The sequence below is a fragment of the Loxodonta africana genome, chromosome 7 (genome assembly GCF_030014295.1).
Source record: "Loxodonta africana isolate mLoxAfr1 chromosome 7, mLoxAfr1.hap2, whole genome shotgun sequence".
NCBI lineage: Eukaryota > Metazoa > Chordata > Mammalia > Proboscidea > Elephantidae > Loxodonta > Loxodonta africana.
This window is the reverse complement of record NC_087348.1, coordinates 91833596-91854306: the sequence shown is the minus strand read 5'-3', so window position 1 is coordinate 91854306 and position 20711 is coordinate 91833596. Positions and strand designations below refer to the sequence as shown.

The following is a 20711-nucleotide window of genomic DNA, read 5'->3' as shown; positions in this document are numbered from 1 at the left end:
ATGACACTTCTAAAATTTTATTAGAATAAGAGAAAATTCCTGTCCTCAAAGAACTCACAATATAGTAGATAAGGTGGGCAGTATTATCGATGACTGTGATAAATAATTCTATAGAATTAATGCAGGACTCTGGGTGGGTTCTACAAAGGAACCCTGAGCCAGGCCTGTTGCCTCAAGACCGGTCTCAAGTGCCACTTGGATCAGAATTATTTGAGGATCTTGTAAAAAATGCTGATTTCTGGGCTCCACTCCAGATATCCTGAATCAGGACCTCTAAGTGGAGCCGAGGACTCCATTAAAACTAGCTCCCCAAGTGATTCTTACAGAGATTGAAATTTGAGACAGCATGGCTGGGTGGTCAGGATGATTTCCCTGTGGGGTGATCTCTTGACTGAGAAGAAGGAATGGCTGGGTCAAAGCATGTAACCACAGAAATAAAATGTTTTGATGAAGATTAGAATTTTGTATAAAATGCCCACCATGTAGTAGGTCTTTTAAAAAATATAGCACTTAGATGTTTTCCGAGATTCCGTAACTGAGCGTATGTACCTCAAAGATCCTGATGGAGATCTTTGCAGGAGAGCAAGAGAGGGGGGTCTGTGTTTGTTATTAATGATTCCAAGGCCATAGGCTGGTAAAGAGGTCTTTGATAAGGGCTCCGCACAGAGTCCCTAGAAGGACTGCTCCCTGCCACTGTCCACTCCACTGCCATCAGCCTCCTGGCCCTCATTTCCCAGCTGTCCCTGGCTGCTTCTCTTCTCTGGGGCCTGGAGTGTCACCAGCAAAAAAGAAGCAACAGTTTAAGTGAGGGACAGAGACCAGTGAAGTGTGGCTGGATACAAGCTGGTGAGGACACGTGAGAGACTGCTGGGGCTTGGAGGGGTGAGGCATCTGCAGGGGCTAGGGTGTCTGAAGACCTAGTCTGAGCTCTGACATTGACTTGCTTGGTGAATGTAAGAAGTCCCTCCCCCAGTCTGAGCCTCTGCATCCTGTTTGTGGAAAAGGGTTTGTAAAAAAGATGACTTTTTTACAAACCCAGTGACCTTCTAGCTTCAATGTTTTGGATTATAAATTCTCATATGACCCTAAACATAACCCTCTGAAGAATGCATGCAAGAACTGTACCCATTTTACAGCGCGGGAACCAAGGCCCTGGGAGGAGCAGTGACTTGCCCACCATCACACAGCCACATCGGGACAAAGCGTGCTTTCACCAGCACCTCAGCGCTCAGCCTCGCATTCTGGAGACTAGCTTCAGGCCCGGCAAACTGAAGCCAAGCCAGAGTTCTTCGGTTTCTCCGGTCCAGGAAGCAGACGCTGTAGGGGAGGAAGGGTCAGAGCTCACAGACTGGTGAAACCGCAAGAGCCGGGCGGAGGCGCCCAAAGCCAGTCCGAGGAGGAGAAGTGGTTGTGCTGGGAGCCGGGCGGGGCCGGGGGAGGAGACGGCCTAGGGAAGGGAAAAGGAGCCGAGAGCAGGTCTGCGCGCTCAGAGACCAGAGGGCGCAGGGCGGTGCTGGGTGACATCTGCGTGTGGCGGGGCGCAGTGCCTGGGCGACCCCTGAGCATAGGGCGCGGTGGCCAAGGGAGCAAACAGGCGCCCCCTTGGAGTGTGCCCAGAGGCAGGTAAGGCGCACCCGCGGGGCTGGGAAAGCTGAGCTGCAACTGCTAGTGGAAATGAGGGGTATTCCCGCCTCCCTTCCAAGTGCCTTCTGTTACTCCCCTACCCCGACTGAGGCGTGGTCTCGGTGAGACAGAGGATCTGAGATGTTGGGCAACTCAAATACCTAGCCTCCTTCCCAGGGCCGCGCGGGCAGGGATTCGGAGGCAGCATGGGGGCGTGCGGAGCTGAGTTCCTTGCCTCCCCCGCCTGGAAATCTTGGGGGCTTGCGCTCGCACATACTAGCAGCGAACTGCGGAAAAGCTCCTTCCACACCCACAGATACGCAAGGGAACACCTACCTGCAGGTCCGCAGTAAGTGCACAGCGGAAATGACACTCCAGGACCCAGCATCAGTCTCTTGCTTGACCCTGGAGCCACTTGCTCCATGGAGTTGATTTGCCCATTTCCTATTCCATTGTACCCCTCACCGCATTTGCCCCAATTCCAAGGAAAGCCTGGAGACCTCCAGAGGCATTTTCTACTTTTTTTTTTTAGTAATACAGGTCTAGCCTGGGAGTGAGGAGATTTGGGTTTTAGTTTACAGGTTATGTAAACTTGCCCCAGTTATCTCCCCTTTCTATGCCTGTGTTTTCTTTTCCTGGGTCACCACCTGTAAGATGCACCTCCTGGTTCTGTTGCCTTCACACTTGGGATGACATGAGGGGTCTTATCTAGAAAGTGAGTGAGTTCAGTCCTTCTGTGAGGGCATATACAGAGCATCTCTTCTTAATCTCCCCTTCCTGCTCCCCACAATTTGCATATAGCAAAATTGAGGCCCTGGGAGATGACTTGCACAGAGTTACACCAGGAACCAGGGAGAAGTAGAACCCATGTCTTCTCACTCCTAGCCCAGGGCTTTCTCCACATCACCTACAAAGGGGCATTGTAAATGTATAAACGTCTCATTATCTCCTGGCATTCTGCCACTCTGTCAACTCCAAATGGAAGAGGCCCATGCTGGAGGCATGGGAACTGCTTTGAGGTTTTCTTAGCAATTTGAGATGACAACCAGCAGCCTTCTTTACCCCTCGCTCACTCCACACTTCTCAAAACACATTCCTATGCATAAATTTAATGAGTGGATCCTCAAAATATCTCCTACGATGGAAGCAAGACAAGAAACCCCATCTTACTGATAGGGAAAATGAGGTCCAGAGTGAGGAAGTGAAGTGACTTAACCTAGCAGGTGGAAAAATAGAGGCAAGCAACCAGGTCTCTTGATTTCCACTCTGATGTGTTCTCCATCAACTACAGGACGGCAGAATGGTACCCTTGGATGGTAGGAACTATGGGAAAAAATCAAAAAGAGTGGGAAACAAGGCAGGCTTCTCAAGGGTGTTAAGTGTCCTGAGACTTAAAGAGTAATAAGAACCTTCCAGAGTCTTCTGAGGTAGGACAACCAGGAGTGGGGGGTGGAGGTGATAAAGGGTAGCTGTTCTTGGTAAAGGGAAGAGATGGCGACCAAGAAGGAAATAGTGTGACTGGGCTGGGTGATAATTATCTTTTATGTTTTTTATAACACTTTGCAATGTATAAAATGCCTTCCCATTGATTGTCTCCTTCAGTTCGCTGTTAAGATAAGCGGGGCAAAAATCATTATCCCTGTCTTACAGATGAGGTACCAAGGAATTAAATGCCTCACACAAGGTCATATAGCCAAGCACACAGCCAAGATTGGAACCTTGAAAGGCACACTTAAAAGGCAAATTCACAGTTACTGGGAGTTGAACTGTGTGTGTATAGTGGGTGGGTGTGTATGGCCACACCCTGGGTAGGTATACAGGGAAGAGGTTGCAAAGTCATTGTTGGTGTTTTGGGGCCAAGAATGTTTGCCCTTTGGATTGAATGGGGCTCAGGTGCAGACAGCATCTGGGTTTCAAAGGAGGCTTTGAATTCCTCCCATGATTCACCCCACCTCATTGAGATGGGTCACAGTGGAATTTGTTTTTGCCTTGGTTTCTCAGCCTGTCCTTGAGGTTGCTTTTTAAGTATTGGAAAGGAACATGTATGTATGTGCCGAAGGAGGGATAGAGGTCCCTGTCCTCACGGAGCACATATCTGAGGTTTGAGACCCATTTCAATTTCAGCATAGCATAGTGCTCTCTGATAGAGCTTTGTGGGCAGTGTTTTGGGAATAAACAAGAGGGAGTGACAAACTGGCAAGGGGGTGGGAAAGGTGGAGTCTCAGAGGAGTGCCTACGGAGGTGACATTTGAGACGGGTCTTGAAGGATGAGTAGGAGTTTATCAGGCAGCTAAAAAGGAAAAGGTCATTCCCATCTAGGAAAACAGCCTGAGCAAAGGCAAGAGATGTACAAGGAATGTCTGAAGAATGACCTGGAGGCTGGGCAAGTTCAAGTCAAGAACTTTTGATGAGAACCTATGAATGTGGGGGAAGTGATAAAAACGGGTGTGGAGGGAGAGAGAATCTGGCTTGTTTGGGGGATAAGGAACAAGTCTTGAGCAGAAGGGGCATGAGAAGGAGCTGTGGAAGAAGATGAGGTTAACTTCTCCTCCAAAGCTTACAACTTTCTCGCCTTACTGGATCTTCCACCAGAATTGGCAGGAAAAGGCAGTAGTAATGGAGTTAGAGGAGTTGATGCCCTATGACAGGAGAAGGCTGTGTGTGGTGTGATATGCAGTTCAAATATGAAGGGATATTGCCAGTTATAGTGGAAAGAGCACTTGAACAGGGCCTCAAAGACCTGGGGTTGTCCTCTGAGCTCTGCCATATACTAGCCATGTCATCATGGACAAATCGCTTCCCTTCTCTGAGCTTTGGTTTCCCCATGTATAAAATAGAAGGATTGCCTAGAATCTGGATTCTAGATGATCTTTAAATGCCCTTTCACCTTGGTCAGTAACTGCTAACATGTTAAAAGGAAGAATGAAGAAGTCAACTGTTTGGGCCCTCAGTTTATCTAGATGGGAATATTGTGTGTTAGGTGCCTTTAGTTCCAGGGCTCAGAAGCACCTTAACCCACAAGGAAAAACTCTGTAGCCTTCTTTATCTTAAGATTCGAGGAGCTCTAGAAAGTCCCCCAAATGCCTTTCCCACCAACCTATCCAATCTCCATGATCTCAAAATGTGGTTTGAGGATTTATGCCCTCATGGATTACTGTGCTGACTGGGAACTTTATAAAATTGCGTAAGAAAACCCCTTCATTTTACAGATGTAGACAGAAGCTGAAGCCCATAAAAGGGAAGTCCCATGCCCAAAGTCACAAACCAAGACACCTCCCTGGGTTTTCATTTCCTTCACGGTAAAATGAGGACATTTAGTCTAGATAGACTCTGAAAGTCTTTCTAGCTTCTGCTCTATAAAAATAAAAACCACCACCCCCATCTGTGGATGTGCCAGTTACTGCATGGTGGTTTTCTGCTTTAATTCTTACAACAAAGCTATGCTACAGATATTGTTAATTTTGTGACCATGTTTCTACCCTCTCTATCCAAATAGATCAGTTGGTAACACATCATTTGTTTCAATGTACAATATCAACCCAACTGCCCCCTGCCATTCTACCACTCATATCATTCCCCTGGGTCTTAAGGCCATTTCAGCCTTTCAGAGGCTCCTGCTAATGGGCAAGAACTCTTGAGAAAGGGAAGGTTTTAGGTTACACAGTTAGCTGGTTCCTGAACAGGAATCCACGTGGTAAAGTGGGGTTTCTCATGAAGTCAACCAGGTGAGACATTGTGGGCAGTCAGACACCCCTTGGCCACTGCACAGTTCCTGCAGCTACAACCCTGGGCTGGCCTGACCCAGATGCCTCCGGAAAGGGAGGGAATGAGGGAGGAGATCAAAGCCTGAAGGGTAAGGTGATTGCACAACCCTTGGGGCCTGCCCTTGGGCAATCCACCCTGCGTTCTCAAGTTTGTTCTGTGGGTCTGGTTCCTTCCTTTCTTGCTTTCTCCCCTCATTTTCTGCTCTGGGTCTTCCTAGCTCCTGAAATCAAGTCTGGGACCCCAGATGTGGCCGGAGACATCCTGAAGAGGCTGAGGGGCTGAGGAGCCTTAGGACTATGCTTACTCAGAGCCAGAGAATTTTCCTGCTGTTTGGTGAGTTTTCAGATTGAGGTTGCCCTCCCTCTGCCCTGTCAGTTAAAGCCCCTTTTCAAGGATATCAAAACTGGTAACAGTGACTGCCCCAGAAGGAAATGTACCATTTAACTTTTTTTTTTTTTTTTTTAACCTTGTATATGTGGTTAAGAACTTGGCTGCTATCTGAAAGGTTGGTGGTTCAAAACCATCAGCTGCTCCACGGGAGAAGGATGTGGCAGTCTGCTTCCGTAAAGATTTACAGTGTTGTAAAACTATGGGGCAGTTCTACTCTGTCCTACAGGATTGCTGTGAGTTGGAATCAACTGGATAGCAATGGGTTTGGTTTTGGTTTTATATGTATTTGCTTTTGAAAAATGAAAAAAAAATATTTTTTTAATTCTCTTCAACGTAATAAAAACATATCTTTACAGCAACCCTTGAGGTAGGCAGGGCAGGGATGATTATCTTTTTTGACAAATGAGGAAACTAAAGCCCATATAGGGTAAGGAACGAACTTCTTTCAAAATGGCTCCTCCAGACACTTACATTATCTGCTGTCTACCTGTAAAATTGTCTGAGGCTCTTTCCGCCCTCCACCCTCACATTAGCCATTCCCTTTCCAAAATGCCTCTCACATCTTATTTCTAACCCCTACCATCCTGTCATTCCCTCTGTCCTCCGCCCTAGTTCAGGACTCAGCACCTGACACCTGAACTATTTCAAGACCTAGGCTCCCTCCCACAATTCTTGCTCCCTCTAGTCCACAAAGCAGCCCATGTCCTTTCCAAAGCACAGATCTGATCATTTTATCTCATTCCACAGCTCTTCACCACCTACAAGATAAAATTTTAACTGCAACCTGGCACTCAAAGCCCTCTGTGGTCTGGCTCCTGCCAATCTCTCCTGCCCTACATCCTATCGTATCTTTCCATGCACCTTACACTCTAACCTCTTTATGCTACTTTCCATTCTTCTAAATGTTTTATGCACTCACCTGGTAGCCATGTCTTTGCTCATCTGTTTCCTTCCTCTGCCTTCTCCACTCCTAAAAACGCTTCAAGGAAAAACTCAAACCCCTCCATCACTGTGAACACTCTCTGAATCCTGATCAGAATTCATCACTTCTTTCTTTGGGCCCAGTAGCTCCTGTCTTGTCCCCTGCATTGTATCAGAGCTGGTAATGAGCCCCTGAGTGCAGGGACTGGGTCTGAGCCTCACCAAGCTCTCAGCACAGGGCCTGGCCCAGAGTGGGCCTCTGTAAATGACTGGCTAAATGATTACTTGAGCCATTAATTCTATTGTGCTGCTCCTGCTTTCCATTGGCCCACACAAGAGAAGAAAGCAAAACTTTCTTGCCTGACATTTCTCAGTGGGATAGGAGATGAGAGCCTATGCTTTCTGGATTTTAATTCAGTGAGCCCTTATTCTTTTCCTCTCTTCATGTCCAAACAAGATAGCACAAGTTCTAAAGGCCTTGTATGAAATGCAAACCAGTCCTGGATGATTGCTGTGTTATTTAGATTCTTCCTCCCAATTTTTACATTCATAGAGCAGTTCATGAATACTTATCATGGTCAGAACTATCATCTTTTACAGGGAAGAGCCTTATGGTTATAATCATGTTCGTTAACTTTGCTTTGTTGACAGTTCTACATAATGGGTTTGTTCTACCTCTCCTCATGAAGAAGGGCTTTGGAACCATTCAGTGAACTCTGTTTGGCCTAAAGAGAAGTTCCCAAAATGGCTACCTTTACTGGAGACCGTTGAGGGAGAGAGACCACCCAGCCCAGCTCAGGGTAGTCCCTTAGACTTGGGGGAAATACACAGCGCTGACCAGAGAATATGGTCCAAGGAGACCCTTATCAATAACATGAGGACAGCCACACATTGCCCCACATGTTAGTACTGGCAGCTGTGATGATAAACTTGTGGAGTAAGGCTGGGTTGAGAGCAGTCGATGAAGGCTTCTTGAAGGAAGTGAGTATGCAGCCTGTTTAAAGGGAATGACCTATGATTTTTCAGAAGCTGTGAAATGAAGCTGTTTTTCTATATTATTGACTAAGAATCTCTGAAAGAAAGTGAAAGGAACATTTATTATCACCTGCAACATGCCAGGCGGAAACCCTGGTTGTATAGTGATTAAGAGCTACGGCTGCTAACCCAAAGATCGGCCGTTTGAATCCACCAGGCGCTCCTTGGAAACCCTATGGGGCAGTTCTACTCTGTCCTATAGGGTCGCTATGAGTCAGAATCGACTTGACGGCAATGGGTTTGGTTTGCTTTTGGTATGTGCCAAGCATAAAGTACCTTTTTTTCAAAAGGTAGGATAGTTGAGGTGCGTGATGGCCTGTGTCTTCTCTCTCTGCAGCAAGTGAAATCCTAAACCTTGAGTGCTCCTTTTACTCCCTTGTCCCAGGGCCAACACTCTTTCTCTCTTCCCTAGTGCATTCAGTGGTTATTAACCTCCTGTTGCTCCCCAGCCACCTCTTTTCCAATAGAATTTCTTCAAATAGCTTGGAACACCTAGAGTCTTCAGGACATAGGATGCTTGAGAAGTCAAATGATCTAGCCTCTGGTATCCAGGCAGGGACAAATCTAAGCCATGCCCAAACATCTTCTAAATGGTGTCTATGGAGTAGAAAAAAAATTACGGAGCATTCTGACAGACATAATTCTAATGGTGCTGCACAATCCTGCCAAGAGCTGGCATGCAAGTGGAAAAAACACTGAGCTGGCCATCAAAGAGTGGGGCTCTGTCTTAGCTCTACCTCTAATATTCCCTGTGATTGTAGACAAACCACTTAATCTCTCTGGGTCTCAGTCTCCCCATGTGCAAAATGGAAAGAATTAGATTAAATAATCCCTAAGGCCCTAGTTGGAATCAACTCGACAGCAATGGGTTTGGTTTTTGGTTTTTTTTAAGGTCCTTCTAGCCTAAAATTCATAGTTTATAGAATTCAAAGATATGGGTTATAATGGTCAGGGAAGGCTTACTCTACAAGTACTTACTGAGCACCTATGGAGTGCTATCATAAGTGCTGGTATATAGCACTGAGTAAAAAGGGCAAAGGAGGTAGTGGTGGTTCAGTGGTAGAATTCTCACCTTCCATGCAAGAGATCCAGGTTCGATTCCTGACCCATGCACCTTAAGCATAGCCACCATCCATCTGTCAGTGGAGGCTTACATGTTGCTATGATGTTGAACAGGTTTCAGCAGAACTTCCAGACTAAGATGGATTAGAAAGAAAGGTCCGGCAACCTACTTCTAAAAATTAACCAGTGAAAACCCTATGAATCACAACAGTCCTATCCCCTTGTGCATGGGGTTGCTGTGAATCAGGGGTCAACTCAACAGTAGCTAACAACAACAAAAGAAATGTAGACCATGCTTTCACTGAGCTTGGGTCTAGTGGAGAGGACACAAATAATCAAGTAGTTAGAATAAATTGTGATGTTGGGACTTTAGCTGGGGTCTGAAGGATGTGTAACCAGGAGTGAGAAGCTCATTCTAACTCCAGGTAACAGAAGCCACCCTCTCTTTTCTCTCGCCACCAGAGCATCCTCCGATTTTTCCTTCACCTCAATCCCTGTGCTATGGAGACCACCAATGGGACTGAGACATGGTACAAGAGTCTGCACGCTGTGCTGAAGGCCCTAAATGAGACCCTCCACAGCAACTTGCTCTGCCGGCCAGGACTGGGGCCAGGGCCAGGGCCAGACAACCAGACTGAGAAACGGCAAGCTAGCCTACTTGGCCGTGATGACAACTCCTACATGTACATTCTCTTCGTCATGTTCCTGTTTGCTGCCACAGTGGGCAGCCTCATTCTGGGATATACCCGCTCCCGCAAAGTGGACAAGCGCAGTGACCCCTACCACGTGTACATCAAGAACCGTGTGTCTATGATCTGAGTTTGGAGGCTGGGAATGGCACTAGATCAAGGCACATGAGACTTGTCTTCTTGAGGCCTCCAGAACTCAGGTGTAGACCACATCAGGTCTCAGTGTCCCTCTCTGTGAGATCTGTAAGAAGCAGTGCTAAGGGAGGTCATCATGGGAGTGAGAGGAAAGGGGCTGACAGAGCTGGACTTTGTGGATAAGGATTTTTTTCCCAGGTAAGGTTAGACTTTATAAACAATGGGAGCCCCATGAATAAGCATAGAAATAGCAAAGGATAATGACCAATGACCAGTCCAGTGGCTGGGGTGTTGGGGGGGTGAGGGTTGGAGAAAAAAGAGGAGGAAGTTGTAGCAGTAGGAAATGAACAGGAAGATGGACTAAGGACATTTTTGTGTGTGTGTTTGTTCAACAACCATGAGAAGCAGCAATGATTATCCTATATCACAGATAGATTATAGTTGCTTACAAATTTATTTAATCTATCTTTATATTTGTTCACATTTTATATTTTTCAACACATTTAACTTTTGTGATTTTACCCCTCTCTGATGTAAGCAGGGAAACCCTGGTGGCATAGTAGTTAAGAGCTACGTCTGCTAACCAAAAGGTCGGCAGTTTGAATCCACCAGGTGCTCCTTGGAAACACTATGGGGCAGTTCTACTCTGTCTTATAGGATCGCTATGAGTCAGAGTCAACTCAACCACAATGGGTTTTATGGGAGGTATGCAGGGCAACTGCCATTCTACCCATTTGGGCCTAAGTGGTGCCATGACTGGAACCCATGCCTCTTGATTCCTTGCCTAGTACTTTCCAAAACTCTGTTCCACATGGGAGTAGATCCAGGTTTTGTGGGCCTGATGCTTATATGATTTTGTGGAGCCTCTTTAAGAAAAATAATTTTAAAATATCTTACTTTTGTAAATATTACAAAAACATATCACCATGTTAACACGTTGCTAGGGCCCCTCCTAGGGCCTTAGGAAGGAGCCCATGCAAGTCTGGGGCCCTGAATGTTAAACCTCATTAGCTTCACCCACCTTTTGAGCTATCACGTTACAGTGCCCTTCCCAACCCAGACCACATGACTTCACTACCTCCAACACAGCCTCTTCCATTTTGATTTTTGATTGTGAGAAATTCTCCTGATACCAAGTTGAAATCTGCTTCCTTGAAGCTTCCACCCATTGCTTGCAGATGCCATTAAGAGAACAGTATGTGAAATGCAGGTACATGGTTCAGTGGAAAGAGAATCAGCCCTGGTTCTGTCACTAATGTGGTGTGTGACTTGGGCTGGACACTTTCTCTCTCTGATCCTTTCTCCTCTTCTGTACAATGAAATAGTTAGACTTGAAAGTTTCTTAGGGCCCTATCAGTTCTGACATTTTAGGCTTCATGTGTATCAGGTTGAACCACAAGATACTGCTGTTTTTGTAGGTCAAAAACAGGTAGATATGAGTAGTTTCATATGGTTCCATCTAATACATGCAGTGTGGCAAGTGAAGACTTTACAAGCCATTTGCTCCAAATCCCAGACCAGTACTTCTCATTGTTCTCTTTGTCAGATTTCAGCTTAAGGGATCTCCGTGGGGTCTCCAGAAAGCCCACTGAAACATACATATTTGTGCATAGCAAAAAATGTGAAAGAGTATTTTAATAGCGGTTATCTCTGAGGAATAGAATTATGGGTGATTTTCTCTCTCTACTTTATACATTTATGTAATATTTACATAAATGTATAAAGTAAATTATTTCATTTACTTTATACATTTATGTAATATTTGATATATTTAATCATAAGTATGATATTTGTATAATAAGTAAAAAAAAAACTTTTTTCACTTTGAAAAAACAAAAATGAGTGCCTATATGTTTCCTGAATGGAGGATTACAAAGCACTCTTGCTCTCATCAGCAGAGTCTTAGTCATCTAGTGCTGCCTTAATAGAAATGCCAAAAGTGGATGGCTTTAACAAAGAGAAATTTATTCTCTCACAGTGTAGGAGGCTAGAAGTCCAAATTCAGGGTGCCTGTTCCAGGGGAAGGCTTTCTTTGTGTTTCTGGGGGAAGGTCCTTATCATCAATCTTTCCCTGGTCTAGGAGCTTTTCAGCACAGGAAACCCAGGTCCAAGGGGTACACACTCCTGACTCTTCTTGCTTTGTGGTAATGAGGTCCCCTTGTCTCTCTGCTCGCTCGTCTCTTTTATATCTCAAAAGAGACCGATTTAAGACATAACCTAATCTTGTAGATTTTGTCTTGCCTCATTAACATAACTGCTGCTAATCCCACCTCATTAACATCACAGAGGTAGGATTTACAACACACAGAAAAATCACATCAGATGACAAAATAGTGGACAACTATATGATACTGGGAATCAGACTAGCCAAGTTGACACACATTTTTGCGGGGGACACAATTCAATTCATAACAAGCAGTTATGTTGACTCCCTGAATAACTGTGCTGAGCCCCCGTGTGTGCTCGCCCTTCCTGTACTTGAGGGAGGAGGTGAAGACCTGCTTAAGAATATCTGACATATGGGAAGACAACGGATTCAGAAGTCTGCAGATGTATGGGATTTTAGACACCACCTAGCCCAAACTCCCAAATAAGGAATGCAGCCAAGTATAAGAGTAGTCAGGTGATGAATGCTATAAGGGTTTTGAGAAATGAGGTTGAGTAGATCTAGCAGTGTCAGGGAGAGGTGGAACTTGAACTGGGCTTTAAAAGACAGGACAGAACTGGGTGGGCAGAGTGAATGGGAGATTAGGGTACCTCAGGGAACAAGACAAGGAACGGAAGCCCTGGAGGCAGAAGTGTGGGGAGAATATCCTGGTGAAAACAGGTAAAGCAGCAAGCAAGGTTGCTCTACAACCTCAGAATCCCCATCTGTGGAGGAGGTCCCCCTTCACACAGTCATTCGTGCTCATGGGACTTAATAATAAAAACTACTTTGTTTACTTAGGTGAAGGGAAAGAAAACACACAATACAGGAGAGGTCAGCACAACTGGACTAAACCAAAAGCAAAGAAGTTTCCTGAATAAACTGAATGCTTTGAAGGCCAGTGTAGCAGGGGCAGGGGTTTGGGGACCATGGTTTCAGGGGACATCTAAGTCAATTGGCATAATAAAATCTACTAAGAAAACATTCTGCATCCCACTTTGAAGAGTGGCGTCTGGGGTCTTAAACACTAGCAAGCAGCCATCTAAGATGCATCAATTGGTCTCAACCCACCTGGATCAAGGCAGAACGAAGAACACCAAGGACACAAGGTAATTACGAGCCCAAGAGACAGAAAGGGCCACATAAACCAGAGACTACGTCATTCTGAGACCAGAAGAACTAGATGGTGCCTGGCTACAACCGATGACTGCCCTGACAGGGAACACAACAGAGAACCCCTGAGGGAGCAGGAGAGCAGTGGGATGCAGACCCCAAATTCTCATAAAAAGACCAGACTGAATGGTCTGACTGAGACTAGAAGGACCCTGGTGGTCATGGCCCCCAGACCTGTTGGCCCAGGACAGGAACCATTCCCAAAGCCAACTCTTCAGACATGGATTGGACTGGACAATGGGTTGGAGAGGGATCCTGGTGAGGAGTGAGCTTCTTGGATCAGGTGGACACTTGAGACTATATTAGTGTCTCCTGCCTGGAGGGGAGATGAGAGGGTAGAGGGGGTTAGAAGCTGGTGAAATGGACACGAAAAGAGAGAGTGGAGGGAGAGAGCGGGCTGTCTCGTTAGAGGGAGAGCAATTGGGAGTATGTAGCAAGGTGTATATAAGTTTTTATGTGAGAGACTGACTTGACTTGTAAACTTTCACTTAAAGCACAATAAAAATTAAAAAAAAATTATTTTGCTTACAAGTTACAGAAACCCAATGTGCATTAGCATAAACAAAAAAGGAATCAATTGAGAGGATTACAGGGTAGCTCACAAGTTCAAAAGAGCTGCAGACACCAGGGCAACGCCAGAGATCTCAGGGTCTGGAACTACTCATTGGTCTGAATTCACAAAGTAGGAGCTCTGTGTATAGGTATTGCCCGGGTTACCAATGTCCAACTTACAGACAGCTCACACTTGCCCTTCAATGTTACATACATTTGCCCTCACTTTGAAACTACTGAAGCAACCCCTACTTCCAACAAATACTGCATCACACTCACCTTCATTTGCTGCACATGCAGCTTTTAAATCATTTAAAAGACTTTGAGCCTTTCTTGCACTTAAGTAAGGCTAAAGAAGAACCATATGCACCTGTTCCGACTTACCTACAAATTCCACTTAAAGACAGAGTTAGGAATGGATCTCATTTTTAATCCAGGGACTACCTGTATCTCATTACACACACCTAGAGTTAGACTAAATAAAATTCTAGGATTTTAAGATAGCATTATTTAAAACTTTTAATATTCTATGAGGTAGGCACTCCCCTTAACCTACCTCCAGCTCCATCTTCCCCAGTAGTCTGGAAGCTCTAACCCACCACCTCAATCAGCCCATAGGATCACTTGTCTGCACTGGTCCTGCCATCTGCTGGCCAAATCCCAGAACATCGCCTTGCAGCCTCAAAGCAAAATTTCAATAATCATTCATTCAAAAGATAACTGCATGCCTACTATGTGCCAGGCACACTTGGGATACATAAGTGAACACAAAAGATCAAAGAAATCTCTGCCCTAATACATTTACTATTTACTACATGTTAGGCATCGGTGTAAGCATTTTACACGTTAACTCATTTAACTTTCAAAACCCTCATAACAACCCTATATAATAGGTATTACTTACAACTACTTCAAAATAGCCCACTACTTCAATATGTAGCCCCCTTATTACCCTCAACCCAATTACAGCCTCATGGCACACACAGCCCGGAGCGTAGATCTGAACACGCCCCAGAAATGAATGGGAAGGTGATTTGGGGAAATGATGACAGAGTGTTGACACCAGTGGTGTTAGGTTGAGTTCCCTAGAAGCAGAGCCTGAGACAGGCATTTACCGAGGGAATGCATTTTAGGAAAAACCTACACGAGAGAGACTGAAGTAGATTGTTGTTGTTAGGTGCTGTAGAGTCAGTTCTGACTCATAGCGACCCTATAACAGAACAAAACAATGCCCAGTCCTATGCCATCCTACAGTTGAGTCCAGTTGGGTCCATTTTGCAGCCACTGTGTCAACCCATCTTGTTGAGGGTCTTCCTGTTTTTTGCTGAACCCCTACTTTACCATGCAAGATGGCCTTCTTCAGGGACTGATCCTGCCTGATAACATGTTCCAAGTACATAAGATGAAGTCTTGCCATCCTTGCTTCCAAGGACCACTTTGGCTGTACTTCCTCCAAGACAAACTTATTCTTTCTTCTGGCAGTCCATGGATTGGTGGATATTCAATATTCATGGATATTCAGTATTCTTCACCAACACCATAATTCAAAGGTGATGATTCTTCTTCAGTCTTTTTTATTCATTATCCATGCATATGAGGCAAATTGAAAATACCATGGCCTGGGTCAGGCACACATTAGTCCTCAAAGTCATATCTTTACTTTTTAACACTTTAAAGTCATATCTTTACTTTTTAACACTTTTTTTTCATAGCAGATTTACCCAAAGCAATATATTGTTTGATTTCTTGACTGCTGCTTCCATGGGTGTTGATTGTGGATCCAAGTAAAATGAAATCCTTAACAACGTCAATATTTTCTCTGTTTATCATGATGTTACTTATTGCTCCAATTGTGAGGATTTTTGTTTTCTTTGTGTTGAGGTGTAATCCATACTGAAGGCTGTAGTCTTTGATTTTCATCAGTTAGTGCCTCAAGTCCTTTCAGCAAGCAAGGCTGTGTCATCTGCATATCATAGGTTGTTAATGAGTCTTCCACCAATCCTGATGCCACGTTCTTCTTCATATAGTCCACTTTCTCAGATTATTTGCTCAACATACAGATTGAATAAGTATGGTGAAAGAATACAACCCTGACGTACACCTTTACTGATTTTAATCCATGCAGTATCCCCTTGTTCTGTTTGAATGACTGCCTCTTGTTCTATGTACAGGTTCCTCATGAGCACGATTAAGGGTTCTGGAATTCCTTTCTTTGCAATGTTATCCATAATTTGTTAGGATCCACACAGTTGAATACCTTTGCATAGTCAATAAAACACAGGTAAACATTTTTCTGGTATTCTCTGCATTCAGCCAAGATCCATCTGACCTCAGCAATGATATCCCTGGTTCCACATCCTCTGCTGAATCCTGCTTCAATTTCTGGCAGTTCCCTGTTGATGTACTGCTGCAACCGCTTTTAATTATCTTCAGCAAAATTTTACTTGTGTATGATATTAATGATATTGTTTGATAATTTCCACATTCTGTTGGATCACCTTTCTTTGGAATGGGCACAAATATGAATCTCTTCCAGTTGGCTGGCCAAGTAGCTCTCTTCCAAATTTCTTGGCATAGACAAATGAGCACCTCCAGAGCTGCATTGTTTGTTGAAACATCTCAACTGGTATTCCGTCAATTCCGGGAACTCTATTTTTGCCAATGCCTTCAGTGCAGCCTGGACTTCTTCCTTCAGTACCACTGGTTCTTGATCATATGCTACCTCCTGAAATGGCTGAACATCGGCCAGTTCTTTCTGGTATAGTAACTCAGTGTTCTTTCCAACTTGTTTTGATGCTTTCTGTATTGTTCAATATTTTTCCCACAGAATTGTTCAAAATTGCAGCTTGAGGCTTGAATTTTTCTTCAGTTCTTTCAGCCTGAGAAGTGCTGAGGGTACTCTTCCCTTTTGGTTTTCGAACTCCAGATCTTTGCACATTTCATTGTAATACTTTGTCTTCTCAAGCCGCCCTTTAAAGTCTTCTGCTCAGCTTTTTTACTTCATCATTTCTTCCATTTGCGTTAGCTACTCTATGTTCAAAAGTAAGTTTCAGAGTCTCTTCTGACATCCATTTTGGTCTTTTCTTTCTTTCCTGTCTTTTTAATGACCTCTTGATTTCTTCATGGAAAATGTTGATGTCATTCCACAACTTGTCCGGTCTTCAGTCATTAGTGTTCAATGTGTCAAATCTACTCTTTAGATGGTCTCCAGATTGAGGTGGGATACACTGAAGGTCATATTTTGTTTCTTGCGGATTTGTTTTTTATTCAGCTTCAACTTAAACTTGCATATGAGCAATCGATGGTCTATTCTGCAGTTGGCCCCTGCCCTTGTTCTGACTGATATTGAGCTTTTCCACCCAGCTTTGCACAGATGTAGTCAACTTGATTCCTGTGTTTTCCAACCAGTGAGATCCACATGTGTAGTCACAGTTGACGTTTTTGAAAAAAGGTATTTGCAGCGAATAAGTCCTTCTTCTTGCAAAATTCTATCGTGTGATCTCCGGGGTTGTTTCTGTCACCAAGGCCATATTTTCCAACTACAGATCATTCTTTTTTTCCAACTTTTGCATTCCAATCACCACTAATTATCAATGCATCTTGATCACATGTTTGATTAATTTCAGACTGCAGAAGCTGGTAAAATCTTCAAGTTCTTCATATTTGGCATTAATAATTGATGCATAAATTTGAATAACAGTCATATTAAGTGGTCTTCCTCATAGCCCTATGGATATTATCCTCTCACTGACAGCATTGTACTTCAGGATAGATCTTGAAATGTTCTTTTTGATGATGAATGCAACACTATTCCTCTTCAATTTGTCATTCCTGGCATAGTAGACCATGTGATTGTTCAATTCAAAATGGCCAGTACCAGTCCACTTCAGCTTACTAAGGTCTGGGATATCGATCTTTATGTATTCTATTTCATTTTTGGTGATTTCCAATATTCCTAGATTCATACTTCATACATTCCATGTTCCAATTATTAATGCATGTTTGCAGCTATTTATTCTCATTTTGAGTAGTGCCAAATCAGCAAATGAAGGTCCCAAAAGCTTTACTCCAACCACATCATTAGGGTTGACACCACTTTGAGGAGGCAGCTCTTCCCCAGTTGTATTTTGAATGCCTTCCAACCTGAGGGGCTCATCTTCTGGCACTGTACCAAATAATGTTTTGTTGCTGTTCATAAGGTTTTCACTGGTCAACTTTTTTTCAGTAGTAGACCACTGGGTCCTTCTTCCTAGTCTGTCTTAGTCTGGAAGCTCTGCTGAATCCTGTCCACCATAGGTGACTCTGCTGGCATTTGAAATACTGGTGGCACAGCTTCCAGCATCACAGCAACAGGCAAGCCACCACAGTACGACAAACTGACAGATGCATGGTGGTTGAAGTAGATAGGAAAGGAAAACAGTCAAACAAGTTGTGGTTTTAGGTCAAGTCTGGCTTTAGCCTCATCTACAGGGAACAGTTATATATGGCTAGGGCATAAACCACATGGAAGAATTACAGCCCACTGAGGCAAGAGGGCTGGCCTTTTGTACCCGCATAAAAGTTAGTCATTGGTTGTGGGCTACCCTGGCAGAGAGGGAGAAGGAGGCATGGGAAGAGGTTTCCATCAGCTGAGGGCAATTCTCTGAAGAAGGGTAGCAGCTGTGAGTTATTAGCAGGACAGGGCAATGGAAGAAAGCAAAACATGGAATTGGTCTTAGTTGGAGACTAGCCCCAGCCTTGTTTCTGAAGCTCAATTTTAAAAAAGTTTCTTAATAGACTATTTTTTTAGAGCAGTTTCAGGTTTATAGAAAAATTGCAGAAAGTACAGAGTTCCCATATACCCCTTTTTCCCCTGCACATTGTTTCTCCTGTTACTATCTTGCATGGTACATTTGTTACAACTGATGGACCAATACTGATACATTATTATTAACTAAAGTTCATAGTTTACAATAAAGTTCACTCTTAGTATTGTGCAGTCCTATGGATTTTGACAGATGCATGATGTCATGTGTCCACCATCATAGTATCATAAAGAATCTAGTTTCACTGCCCTAAAAATGCCCTGTGCATCCCTCTCCCCTGCCCCTGAACTCCTGGCAACCACTGATCTTTTCACTGTCCCTATGGTTTTGCCTTTTCCAGAATGTCATATACTTGGAATCATACAGTGTGTAGCTATTTCAAACTGACTTCTTTCACTTAGCAGTATTTTTTTTTATGACTTGATAGTCATAAAAAAATATATTTTTGTGACTTAATAGCTCATTTCATTTAACTGCTGAATAATATTCCGTTGTATGGATGTACCACAGTTTGTTTACCCATTCACCTATTAAAGGACATTTTGGTTGCTTCCAAGTTTTGGTAATTACGGGTAAAGCTGCTACTGAAGCTCAATTTTCATCACAGAATTGGTCCCACATTTTGTGGCCATCCTTTTGTACCCCGTGTCAGTCAGTCATTGGTGGCTGCCTACTGGAGGGGGCACATAACCTCCCAGGTGTGCTCACATTTGGCTGAGGCCAAATCTCTAGAGAAGGGGGCAGTCCTAACCCAATGGTGGCAACACTCACAGCAGTTGGGTGCCTGGCTTGGTGAAGCGGACCTGTGTGGGGTACCATCAGCACCTACTACAGCTGTGCCTGGTGAAAGAGGAGCAGAGTCACGGTGTCACATCTTGGGAGCTCTGCCTAGTTTAAGAGACAAGAAGTACGCACCAAATAAAGAACAAAAACAACCAAAACCAAAACCAAACCCACTGCTGTGCAGTCGATTCTGACAAAAACAACGTATAACACCAAATAGAACCAAGTAGGAAACAATATCTGGGTAGTCCCCAACTTACAATGGGGTTCCAGTTCTGATGACTCTGTAGAAAGTTAGTTCTGACGTAAGTCGAGTACCTCGTTTTTTGTTGTTGTTTTCATTATTATGCTTTTTATTATCAGTATCCTTATAAATTCAATCTTTGAACATCTTCAAGTGAACATCTGAGAGTGATAACATCAGCAAATTACATGCTGCAACATTGTATGCAGTACATACTACTAATACGTACCAAAAAAAAAAGGTGGTTGTAAGTAAGTGTGGTTCATTGTAATCTGAATACATCATAAGTTAGGGACTACCTATCGTTAAGTACCAGAAAATGTGGTGAACAGATATTAAATGTGATGGACAAGGAGAAGGGAGAGAAGTACTCATGAATGCTTCTTGGAAGAAGTGGCATTTGCGGTGGGATACGAAGATCTGGTAGGATGTGATTAGGAGATCCAGTGTAGTACAGTATGAGGCTGGTGTTCTAGGTAGGTGGAGAGCTCTGCTCTACTAAGTCATTCAAGGACCTAGGATGATGACTGCCATCTTCAGCATGCAGCTTCCAAGGTCATTCTGGTTGAAGCATTTCTAGATAATGAGGAGGGAGAAAGAACAGAAGCAAAGGACCAGAGATCAATTCTTTAGCAAGTGAGGTAAAACCTGCACACGTCTTCTGCTCACATCCATTGACAAGTGCTTAGTCGACATACTGCCAACTGACTGCAGGGGGACCTGGCATATGCAGTTCCTATTTTGGCAGTCATCCCCCAACCAAACCTCTACAACTAAGGAAGAAGGAGAGAATGGATTTTGGTAGACAGCTTGTGGTCTTCATCCCATCCTCCTCACTCTTCCCATTTGGGAATAGGGTTTTCCTTGTTATGTTAATGAGACAGTATTAGTGTAGGGTGTATCTTGAGCCAATATCTTTTGAGATATAAAAGGAGCACATTAAGCAAGGAAGCAAAGAAGCACAGTTGGGGAATGCTAATCACTATGCCACATGAAGATCACCAAGGACCCAAGGAAATGCTGGGTCTACAGATGGTAAAGAGAGACATGCACTTCCCCCAGAGCTGACAGAGAAAGAAAACTTTCCCCTAGAGCCAGCACCCTGATTTCAGACTTCTGGCCTCCTAAACTGTGAGAAAGTAAATTTCTGTTTGTTGAAGCTGAAAACCCCAATCAACACCTCCGCCCCTCCTTTCTTTGTCTGGCTAACCACGAGCTTGTTTTGAGCAACATTTTTCAGGAAGTCGCAGCAGGTAGTGGCTCCATCCATTGAACTGGCCCAGGCTACACCTTGAAACATGGGCAGATTGAAGAGATCACATCCTTCAACCGACCCCAGACCCAACAGTAACCAGAAAGAACAATATCTCCCAGCCCATGAATTCACC

General features: G+C 44.1%; 1 protein-coding gene across 1 annotated transcript; it reads left to right on the top strand.

Annotated features, from left to right (window-relative positions):
* The first annotated feature begins 1473 nt into the window (after positions 1 to 1473).
* KCNE3 (potassium voltage-gated channel subfamily E regulatory subunit 3) lies at positions 1474 to 18847 on the top strand. Its single transcript, XM_023538950.2, has 3 exons — positions 1474 to 1623; positions 5606 to 5721; positions 9259 to 18847. The coding sequence occupies exon 3, from the start codon at positions 9298 to 9300 to the stop codon at positions 9613 to 9615; it is 318 nt and encodes a 105-aa protein (XP_023394718.1). The 5' UTR covers positions 1474 to 1623; positions 5606 to 5721; positions 9259 to 9297; the 3' UTR covers positions 9616 to 18847.
* Positions 18848 to 20711: the final 1864 nt, after the last annotated feature.

What these genes read in the sequence shown, in the direction of transcription:
- KCNE3 (XM_023538950.2), top strand. Translation starts at nt 9,298, where the DNA reads ATGGAGACCACCAATGGGACTGAGACATGGTACAAGAGTCTGCACGCT.